At 35.9% G+C, this 12,324-nt stretch overlaps 1 protein-coding gene across 8 annotated transcripts in view; it reads right to left on the reverse strand.

Moving 5' to 3' along the window:
• BBX (BBX high mobility group box domain containing) overlaps window positions 1-12,324 on the reverse strand; it is a 262,244-nt gene that overhangs the window by 59,808 nt on the left and 190,112 nt on the right. For all 8 annotated transcript variants that reach the window (XM_045540360.1, XM_045540353.1, XM_045540356.1 and 5 more), the window contains 2 exons: window positions 3,497-3,577; window positions 338-412 (listed from right to left, as the gene is read on the reverse strand). In XM_045540360.1, the coding sequence (XP_045396316.1) occupies window positions 338-412; window positions 3,497-3,577 (156 nt within the window). The remainder of the gene's footprint in view (window positions 1-337; window positions 413-3,496; window positions 3,578-12,324) is intronic.

The following is a 12,324-nucleotide window of genomic DNA, read 5'->3' on the forward strand; positions in this document are numbered from 1 at the left end:
TTAATAAATCGGAATCCTTTAGCCTTCATGTTGACAGCAGTTTTTCCAAGCTTTTAAAATAAATTAAAAACAAGGTAAAATGAAATAAATAAATTACTGGTAAATGTCTACTCTGAATGAATGCGTTAATGAATGCTTATAAAAATGGGTATAAAAACAGGAGCTGATCTGACTACAATTTTACCAAAGGCAGCAAAAAAAAACAATAAACACTGTTATGTTAATAATGGCAAGAGGTGTGCCTAAAGTTCACTATACGTTATTAAAACTCCATTTTAATATTCCTGAGCTCAACAACTTTTCTGAGCCCAATAAGCATTAAAAAAAAAAGCTGTACCTCTGCAAACTGAAACAAGGCTGACGGTTGACACTGTTTCGTAGGAGCTTCAGGGTGGGATGTACTTGAAGATATCTGAAAGGAAACAAGTAATTTTTATGTACAAGGACATTTTTCCATATCAGACCATTAGATTCTGCCATATATTTCTACTGCAGACACCGATAAAGATGAAAAAATGAGTCATCACCCTCAATCCCTTTTAGAACAGTACAAATGATAAAGGAAAGACAAAGGCCGTGTTTCTAAAAACAGATGACTGGAAAGAACAAAAAGACCGAGTCTGGCTCATTTGCCATGTCCCTTGTAAAAGTATCAGCCATGTATCAAACAGCACATATTCAAGAGACTTGCTGAAATGAATTTCGTTATTTTAATGAATTAAAAAAACTACATTATTAAAAGCTGGAGGCTGCAAGTAAAGCCAGTTACTCTCTCTCTTCCCTATACCACCCCCTTCAGGCTGTTCTCTCTTTAGAGGCAGCTATGAAACTGAGAGAAGCATAAGGATGTTGTTGGTCAGGGTATCTGCGATTGAATCTTAGCACTGCTACTCATTTGCAACATGACCTTGGGCAGCTGAGCTAAACTCTCTGAGACTTATTTTTCCCAGGTGTAAATTGGTGATGATGATGATAATCCCCATTTTACAGGATTGTGGTGAGAAAAAATATATAAGCCATAAAATACATTACTTGGCATGAAACCAGAACTCAATAAATTGTTCACTAAATACAAAAAGCATTTCCTTCTTTTATAACACCTGCATCCTCCCATCCAACGCAAACACACACACACACACACACACACACACACACACACACACTTTAGTGTCTGACAATGGATGGAAGCTTCTGCCATACCACACTTGATTCAACTAGGAGACCTTTAGTTTCCACTTGGTAATTATGATACTCTCTTTCTAACTTTGCTCAGAGCACTGTGAGGAAATACTTTTCAAGGATGTTTTGAGAGCCAAGTCAGTTATTAATTTTGGTTCCAAAGTGAACAAAGCTTTTATCCAACTACAAAACAGGGTTAAAGTGAGTCATAAGAGCAGAATGCCTGGGTATTATAACTTCAGGCCATTCCCAGTCCCACAAAAGTCTTTCTATTCAAGCAACTGTGTTCACCAACTCCCTGAAAGGGTATTTACTAAGCAATAAATGCACCTAAATCATAACTCTTCAAGCACAAAAATCACTTTTTTCATCTTAATTAAGTTGGTTAGAAAAACAATGGGGCCACATGGTGATATAGTGTCAAAGTGATGTTTAGGGATGAGAAAGAATTAGTAGAGAGACTGACTGAATTACCGATTTTATTTATGCTGAAGCCATTTTAATTCTACAGCATCTTTTGAATCAGATAGACAAGCATTCTTAGAATAAATATCAGTAAGAAGACAAAAGATCAACCAGATCCAATTTTAACAAACTAGATATAAATAAACCATTATGAATGGATAAGATTTAACCAAGTGTTTTAAAGACATTCAAGGGTGAAATTGTAGACATTCTTGGTCAAACCATGCACCTTGTCATTTCAAGTGACCACCATGTGCAAGTGACAGAATGCAAAGATGAACCCACAGAAATTTTCCTGAAGTCTTAGGAACTATAAACTCAGTAGGTCTTACTTCAGACATTACTTTTTATCCCTACCAACTCTCTATAAAACCTAAGGAAAGTAAACAACAGTCTATATAAAGGGAAACGCCTGACCTACAATATATTTCTTTAATAATCAAATCAGGCAGTGAACAAAATAGAACCAGTAAGTATCATGTTCCACCTAGTTTTTTGAAAAGCATTTCACAAGTTCTAAACAAAAAGATGTTTTCATCAATTAATATTAAGAATTCAATTAATGACATAAAAATGAACTCTTAGAGGAATATTAGGGACTTTTTATATAAAAGCAATAAGATCAGGGATCTCTTTGGAATCTTAGGTATGCTGTAGAAGCCATAAAAATGTACATATGCTAATACACCCAAAATTTCATATGAAATCTTAGAGATTTCATTAGATCTTTATGGGTTCAGGGATCATTCATTAAGTATCTCTGCTTTCAAAGTTGGGACCAATTTTATTTAACATGGGTATAACTGCTGTTGAAAAGGGAGTCCAGAGTGAATATTAAATTCTTGAGGAAACAATATATGAAATAATTGGAATTCATGGTAGATCTCACACAGAGGCAGAAAGAAAAGTGACAAAGACCATCATCTGAGTATATACGTATGTGTACATATATATGTGTACATACACACATGCACACACACACAAAGCATTCTGGTGATACCAGCAAAGCATTTAGGAATATTGAAGGAATGGCCTAACGTGCCAGTATAGAAAGCAGTTTGCCAACAAAATGATGAGAAAACCACCAAGAAAGAAACTAGAGGGGTGAAAAATCTGAAACTAAAAATATGCTCCCCCTGTGGAGAATTGTAACATGATGGGCAAATGCCAAGAAGGATGACAGTGTAGGAAATGTCTAGTGAAAGACAATTCAAATAATCAAGCGAAGACGTTTAAGGAAAAAATTAATCAATGAGGGCTCATATTGAGTCTAGGGTAAATAAAGATATTTGGGGAAGTAGTCTTAACCTTTACACTTGATATAAAGGATAATGTGCTTTTCTACATCATCTTGTTGAACCAGTGTCAAGAGACATATTGAGCTGAAGAGGTCTGACAAAAGGTAAGATTTTGGAAACTGACAATTTCACCCTAAAGTTTCAATTAAGATGGGGAAAAGGTACTAAAAAAAAAAAAGGAATGCATAGCCAATAACCATGAGTTGATTCTATCTTCTGATTTATCAAATCAACATGTAATAAATAAGTTCTAATAGTAATTCAATTATATTTTTAACCTTACTATCCATAAATAAAAATTAGTAATAAGGCTTAAGTGTAATAATTTTTAGTATGACTTAAGAATAAGCTTCTATAAACACATAAATGTGTTATTCCTTAGCTAAGAACTCTGGAATTCCAAAACCTCTTTTCCAAAATTTGATTCTATTTTCCCATTTATGGTTCATTGAACTGAGTAGAATTCTTCATTTCTTTCAGTTATTATCATCAGCCCAAATTTAAGCTCACTTTACAATTTCCTCATGAATTCAGTATAAATTGCAATATATTACCTCAGCAAACTGGAACAATGGTGACTTCTGACGCAATTCAGGGGATTCTGGAACATCAGGCCTGCATGTGCCAGAGGATATCTGAAACAAAGCAAGGTGGCATGAGCATCACAGGAATAGCTTCTGCAAGATAACAGAGACAAGCGTCACTTAAAACATTCCTATCTTAAGGAAAGAATGGTTTTATTTTCCCCAATTTGAAGCAAGACTGTTACAAAAAAGCACTTATTATGCAAAGTTTTATACAAATGACCATTCAGCTGCTAGATATTAATAACACCATAAGTAGGAGGAGATGGACAAAACAATGCAGTTTAGAAAGGTAAATATTCACCTAAGAGAAATTTCTACAAAGTCACCTATTGGCTTTTTGCCACCAAATCCAAAGAAAAACCTACTTCTTTCATGTTCCGTGTTTCCTCACTATTTCATATCACCTAAATATATGAGAACATAAATGAGATCTGATAATATAAGACTTCTAGAGAAACAAAACTTGTGTCAAATTCTTGATTTCTAGGATTTTCATGTGTTTATACACAAGCCCCAATATTAGAAAGATTAGTATTTACCTAAGAGAAATTTCTAATATATATTTTCTTTTGTACTATTTACTATTTGCTATTTTCATTATCAACAAGTTATGGAAATGTCACTTTAAAAAAATTCTATTAATCAAGTACTATTCCCAGGATATACATTTCCTCTTTTATCTTAATGCTAGAATTGATGCATTTCTGCATTTGGGTGACATAATCACTGAGGTAGTCAACTGTAATTCAAAAGTCGTAGGAGGCTTAAAATGTTAGAGAGGGAAGGATTTCATTATTCCTCTAATATAATCCCCCCTCTTTTTACAGATGAAGGGAATTTAGGAGCAGAGAGATAAATGATACTTTCCCTCACAAACATTCAATAATCATTCTTTAATGAACACTTAACACAAGACCTAACATATGTGTTTATTGTAAGTCCTCTCCCAGGGGCCTTGTTTAATCTGTTATTCCCAACACTGGGCATGATGTATATATTTAACAAGTATTTGTTGAATGAACTAATAAAAGTTGATCACAGGTCTTCTAAATCCTAAATCAGTGTGTTTCCTCCCCACTTTCCTGAATGATGAAGTTAGGGAGTCTAGAAAAAAGTTATCTTTCACTTTAAAGGAAAAATAAAAGTTTCAAATGCTTTTTAATAATTTATTTTTTGACTACAATATAATCTAAGTTTACTGTCAAAAATCCAAAAAATAAAAATAGGTAATGTTTTTCAATAAAAATCAGATACTGTACTACAGTTACAGAATGTTCTTTTTTTTAAACTTAACAAAACATTAATTTTCCTGAGTCATTAAATCTTTTCCAATGTGATTTTAATAGCTGCGTGTAATTATATTAGATGGGTAAATCTTAAGGAAAGAGCTGCCAGTCAGGTTATGCTCCTACAAACAGTTTCTCACTGAACCTCTTATTAGACTCTGGGGATATGTTTCTCTAACAGTGTCACAGACCACTGGGCAGGAGCAAGTATGTGAAATTTTAATTATCATCTTTGGATTTTAAAGAGTAATGGCCACCTTCTCCCAGTGATAAGCACCACAGAGAAGGTGCAAAAGCTTGAATTAATTTGCCACCCGCGGTTTGGCTGCAAAGCCTGACTCCCTTATTGTCACTTGACTATTTGACACGTTGTGCCAAATGTCCCACCAAGGAGACACAAAATGCACTAAAAAGAAGGCCAAGAAATCTTGAAACTAGTAGCCACAAAGGACTGAAAATTTCTTTATTGGAAGGAATATTTGAACAAAATTTGTCTTTTATAATTTAGAAATAATAAAAGAAAATCAACACTTCCCTGGTTTACCAAGAAATCCTATGTGCTTGGCTTCTAGATAATTTGGTAAATAATCAAAATTTGATTTAAAATCAAGGTTACAACTAAATTAAAATTACAAAATGTCTTCATAAAGCTTTAATAAAATAGGTGTACATGTGACAGAAATCTATAAAAGATATTTATGCTTAAATATATTATCATTTAGGGTAGTTACATGAAGCCTGTATAACCTATATTCTTATTTTAGATCCCATGATGCATGAGAAATAGTTACCATTTATGAGGAGGTGAGTTACCCTATAGCTTAGAGTTCATTTTAACAGCAAGAAGAAAATTCAACTTTCTTTTAGGTGTCGTTAATAGATTATTTGGCCACAACACCTCAAGTCATAAAGTTTAATAGTCAAATGATACCCTCTACAAGTCTTTAGGATGGATGGTCTTAAATAAAACTCTCTATTTGAATGGAAAATTTAGATGTAATTATCAAAGCATCTATAATTCTGCACATGTTATGTCATTGTACTATATAATCAAAGAAGTCTATGCATGTGTGTTTGTACTCACCATGCATCTGACACAAAGCAGCTGCACAATGAATATTTGTTGACTAACTTGGTTCTCTTCATGTTTGTGTGCCTAGGAAGAATCTCAGTGACTAGGCCAGGAAGTACAACAAAGGCTGTCCAATGGTTAAAATAGCAGTTATAGAATCACTAAGGCTAAGCATTTCACTCTGCTGAACCATGTCCTCTCTCAAAATCTAGTTATGCTTACTTTAAAGCACTGTGAATTTAGCACGTATCTTCAGTGCAGTATAATATAATGGAAATGGCACAAAATTGGGAGCCAGGAAAATTGGGTTGCTGCTAAGCTGTGTAGTTGCCTGACTTGGATACCTGACTCTCTACTCCACTGAAAAATAGAAGCAGCAAATCAGAGGGGACCCACAGTGGGGACAAGAAAAAGAAAGAGGGCTGGGAAGGGAAGAAACAATGTCAGCAGCAGGATGAGACAGAAGGAAAAGACAGAAAAACTGTAAAGACCAGATACAAAAATTTCATAAAGCATTGTAGTCTAAAACAAATTAAAGTGGGGCAAATAGCCCCGAAAATTCTCCTGAAGGCATCAGCTCAAGTCAATAATGAATATTTACAACTATAATCCTAAATTGTCAAGATAAGTATAATTATAAAATATATTCTTCATTAACAAGGCAGAATCTATATGATACATGTCAGACATTTTTATCTAAAATCTCAAAATGTAAAAATGGTTCAATGACATGGCAAATGTATTTATGTAGAATTCATTCTTGAGTGATTGATAAATAAGACAGCCAGTAAAATGTGTATATTTGTGCATACACTAATATAATACACATTTCATAAAGAAATATAGAATTCTATCCATGTCAAAGGGAGAGGGTATGTATTTCCCACAAAAGGCTCCTATCTGAGTAATATCATTAATCAGAGAGTCCCAGACCTAGCGAAATGTTTAAAACATTGTGCTGTGCTGTATTGCCTTGCTGTTTGCATTTAAGTTACTTTAAATTGCTTACTTTTATTAGGTGGGCACACTTTTTATGGATAAACATCAGTGCCTTGATATCCATTCCTATATTAGAGCCAGTTTACTTTCTAAATATAACATAAGTAGTCAAAGATAGTTTTTCATTTATTAAGAGAAAAGAAAAGATACTAAATAACCAGTGGTTAAATCAAGGGAGAAAAAAATCCAAGAAACTGTTTCTAGAAATAGCCTCTGAAATAATCTGTAAAGCCACTAGGTGTTGCTATATGCCCAGAAAAGAAAATAGCTAAAGGGATTTTTGTTAACCACATATTCAACTTTCCTCAAATTCAATCCTCCCTCTGATTTAGCTATAATTCTCAATAACCAAGGAAGGGGAATGATTAGTATAATTAAAAATTACGATGAAGTAGTTTTTTTTTTTTCCACAGGAGCAATTCAGATAGTGAAAATTCCGTATGTATATTTAATATCCAGCCTTCTGATATGAGACAAGATCAAGCCAGTTATATGCACTGTAAGTGTTCTGGAAAGCCAGGTATCATCAAGAGCCCATTCCTACTTTGAAAGGCACAAGATCACAGCCACACACTGCTGGCACTGTGATGAACACACGGCCAACAAACGGGGTGCATGCACTGGTTGTATCTGAGCCATACATTCTACCCTTGCTAACTCAAACATTTATTGATTACTCACCCATTCAAAAAATATTCAGTAGATACCAACTATATGCCAGCCATAAAGACTGCCGCTTTCAAGCAGCTTATATTCCACTTGTATCTAGTGTATGCTAGGGAATGATGACTAAAGGAATGTGCCTGACCCTTAAGTTGCTTGCAGCTCACGTGCAGGGGACAGCTACACATGCAAGAATCCAAGTGCACACTGGTGGACCATCACAAGGCATACAGGAGGACAGAGAAGCGGCCTTCATTCCATGTGGGGACGGGTGGAAGGAAGATAGGTAGCATCTGAGGTATAACGAGAAGGAAAGCCAGTAGTTCTCCCACAAGAAGTATGGAAATGACGTGGTAACAGCAGGCTGGAAAGCGTGGTGGCAAGTACCCTGCATGCCTTCCCCAGTGCGGCTGAAGACTCATATGCATGGGAGTGTAGTGAGAGACAATCAGACTGAGAGAAATTTGAATTCTGTGTTAATAAGTTTGAACATTAGGCTGAAAGCAGTGGGGAGCCAGCCAGGGTTTTTAGTCAGATGAGAGATGTGTAGTTAGATAATTCTGTCATTGAAGGAGCGCAGGGCGACCTTGGCTGGGGAGTGACTGGAGGAGGAGACCAATTAGAAGGTTAAGGAAATAAGCCAGCTGAGATGTGGGCCCCAATTAAATCAGAGATGGTAATTAGCAGGCCTCAGTAATTGTCTGGAAAGATGTCAGGGCTCAGGGAAAGGGGTGAAAAACATAACGCTTGTGTTTCTAAGGTGGGTTAGAGCCTTTCACTGAAAGAGGGAATTTGAGACAGAAGAAGGCTTAGAGGGAGGCGGGGATGTCTTTATGGGAAGAGATGGTTTGGGGGTATAGGTGCCATCTAGAGTTCAAGAAGAACCTGAGTCCTAAAGCACTGCCCTTGGGTACCTGATACCAGTAGTGTACTACATCTGAGAAGAGTGCTGGGCTACCCTGGGGAGCACGACCAAACAGCATCGCATAGAGTTGAGCGCTCCCAAAATCAGAATACCTGTTCAGTCATCTGGCTGAAAGGAAGAAGAAGACCCTGCTTCTATTCAGGGCATCAGGACTACGAGAGCACTGATTTTACTCCATGAGTCAAGTCCTTCTGTAATTATAATCTGTGTGGCAGAGCAATAGTACGGGAGTCCAGAACAGACTCCAGGCCAGTTCTACAAATCACTGCAGTAGAGTTGAGACAACTCACATCATCTTTCTGCCTCAGTTTCCTTATTTGATAAAATAGGTAATGATGCTTCCCTGCCTGCTTGCCCTCTTCACAGAACAATGTGAGAATAAAATGCAATAGCGTATGTTAATGTGCTCTCACCAATGGAACCACCACCACCTCCATCCTTCTCTTGTGAAGGATGTTCTTTTATCCTCTTGTTCTCCATCTTCCTTTTTCTTACTGCCCACCTTCCACACTACCCTTCCCTTCATCTCTGAGAGACCAAGCTGTGCATGCAAGTTCAGCAACATAGCCTGGGAACTCAACGAGGATACACCGTTGTCAATCAAGTTGGTTTGTAAAAGGACCTGATTCTCTGGGCTTTGGGCCCTAGTGCTGACACACGGAAGAGGCGGGGCTCTTTGGCTGGATGGGCAGTTCCAGCCAAAATGGGCAGTGAACAGTGACATAAAGGGAGAGGTCTTTACACCCAGGAAGAGAGAAAGCTCAGACAGCCCATTTCCTTTTCAGTGTAGAATTTAAATAAAGTCTATTTCCTCACACAATGTGTTTAAAAACTATAACACTATGAGAAGGGAATAAAAGCTTTGATGGGAGTAGGGGTAGGAAATGGGGCAAGGAGGTTAGAATTCAATGGATTTAAATATCCTGGAATAGTTAAACATAGTAGCCCAAGAGAGGCACACACCAAATTAACTCAAATGTACCAAAGGATAAGAAAATAAATTTTCGCATTTCACTGACGTCAGAAATTATAATAAAGATGAAAACTTTCAATTGTATCTAAATCTATATTTGTTTTAAATTTAAAACCCAGTATTTAAAATATGGACATAAAATCATTCCTTTAACAAATATTGAACCAGATTTTACCTATCTTATTTAATTAAAAATAATGTGGGTTTAAATTCCAGTATTATGACTTCCTCATTTTATAAACTTAGAGAAGTTATTTCACCTCTCTGACCTAGTTTCCTCATTTATAAAATGAGGAAAATAATAAACCAACCTCACAGCGTTCTTGGGAGGATGAAATGAGATAATCAACGGAAAGTGCTTAGAACAGTGCCTGGCCCCAGACAGCACTCAGGAAATGTCCTTGCTCTGGCTGCTGTTAGCTTCAGTAATGATGCGCACAGGACACCACAGCAGAAGTGGTCAGAATTAGGCCAGGTGGGTGGGGGCTGAGTCACCAAGGCCCCTGTATGCTATACAAAGACAAAGCTAGTCCTCCTGGGTTCAAATCCCAGTTCTGCTGCTTAGTAGCTGCACCATGATGGGCAGGTATTTAACCCTTCTCTGCCTCTTTTTCCTCACCTGATGCTTTAATATTTACTTATAAGGTAAACAAGACAACTCATAGAATTGTCTATAGAGTTACTATTACATAGTAAATATTACATGGATTTATTCTTATGGAATACACTTAAGAACTGCATCTTGAATGGAGGCAGTGCTCAATAAATGTTAGTTGTGGTAATAATAACTACTCTGCAGGCAGGTGGGGGAGTCCTGCACAGTTTAAATCTTGTCATTGTTCCTGATCCTGAGTTGCTTAAAGTCTTCTAGAGATAAGACTTACAAATAGAACAATGAGAAAAAAATTTTAAGTAAAAAATTTTTATTATAGAATTTATAATAAAGCATAATACTAAGTATAATCAAGTGCTACAAGGATAAAAGTAAAAGTAAGGGCTATAAAGGGATTAGGAAGAAGAGGAATCTAATTTGGCCCAGGAAAGCATGAAGGGCTTCTTGGAGAAGGTCAAAGATTGACATTATAAATATATAAGACAAAATATATTTATTACAGGTTCAATATCCCTAATCAGAAAATCCAAAGTGTGAAATGCTCCAAAACCTAAAATTTTCTGAGTGCCAAAGTGAAAAAGGAAATGCTCATTGAAACATTTTGGATTTCCAGATTTGGGATGTTCCACTGTTAACTACAATGCAAATATTCCAACCCCCCCCCAAAATTTGAAATCCAAAACATTTCTGGTCTCAAGCATTTCAGATAAAGGATACTCAATCCGTAGTTTCAGATTTCAATCACATATAAATTTGAATACACAAGCTTTTTAAAAAAATTTTAAATAGGTGGATCATGATGAAAAAAGGAAAATCAATGTGATTACCCTTGAAGCCAGAAGTATCATGTGAAGAATTTGCTATCTTTAAAAACTTGCACCTTGAGACAATATCAGCTCCCCGAGGGCAGATAGTCTGTCTGGTTTGTTCCCTGACGTGCCTCGCACTTAAGAAGGCCATTAAATAAATGCTTGTCATATGTATGAAAAAGATGGCACACAGTGTAACACTGCTCAATTCTTAGAAAATAAGACCTTTAGAGTTCCTTAATGGAGGTGTGCCGGCTAGCATCTTCTCCACTAACTTTGATGCTAACTCAGCTACTCTGCGAAAACTGGACTTCCTATATTGATTTCTCCCAGATATTAAAAGTTGTCTCCTTCTTGAGCACCTGGTAATAAAGAAAATAAATTACAACTGTAATTTCTTACAAGTTTTCAATGGATAAGGAACTGTGTGAGTGTCTGTGTGTGTGTGTGTGTATGCATATTGCTGGTAAGGCATATTATAGCCTGTGAAAGTAAAGCCTGATATAATTTAAGTTTTCAAATGCCTAGAGTAACTTAAGGTAATAATACTATATACCTACAAGAATTCCTTGCAGGAGAGTAAAAGTGCCTTACAAGTTTTATTTAATTAATCTTCATAATAGTCCTGGGATTTAGACGTAAGCAGGTATTATTTATTATTAGCTCTATTTCATAGGATGGAAGAAAAAGACCCAAAGTCTAAGATGTTTCCCATATATTTGAAAGTTTGGTTACATAGACATTGACACTGTTAAATAGATACTGATACCTTTAAAAAAGCTTTTCATCAACTGTAATTACTCTCTTTTCTACTTTCCCCCAACCACTCCTCTTTCCATTCTAGCCAAGATGACTTTCTGTTGCTCACTTTAGTTTGATACTGAATGTTGTCCTTTCCAAGAGGAATCCAGGCTGTTCATACATTGTATGTTGAATAATTGCCCATTCCACACCGTCTGAATTGAATCACTCCCCCTGCCTTTTTAAAAAATTTAATTTAGCTTTATCTTTTTATTAAAGTAAGTAACAAACAGAAGATTTTTAATCTTGGAGATTACTTCTAGTAATTCTAGATCAAATACTTATGTTTTATATATTGTATTTTCATCTTTAGAGAACTACCTGATATGAAATGTAAGGGCTTAACTCTTTAACTGCCTTCTCTTTTGCTCTTCCCAGCATTTGATGTGAACATTATTATTTTTGTTCTTTTGTTTGTTTGTTTCTGGTTGTTTAAAAGGATACACTCACTTAAACTTCTGGGCATTATATTGAATACACCAGCTCTCACCTCCTCTACATCTGTCTGCTAGCCTTTTCTTGTCTGGCAGTTATATGTTATTGATTAAACAACTACATTTGATTTCAGATTTAAGTCATTTGCTGTAATCTCATATTCACTGGAAATACTTCTTTTCCATTTTCTCCAAACTATGGGGTTATTGCTTAAGGAGA

This window comes from Lemur catta, chromosome 1, assembly GCF_020740605.2.
Source record: "Lemur catta isolate mLemCat1 chromosome 1, mLemCat1.pri, whole genome shotgun sequence".
NCBI lineage: Eukaryota > Metazoa > Chordata > Mammalia > Primates > Lemuridae > Lemur > Lemur catta.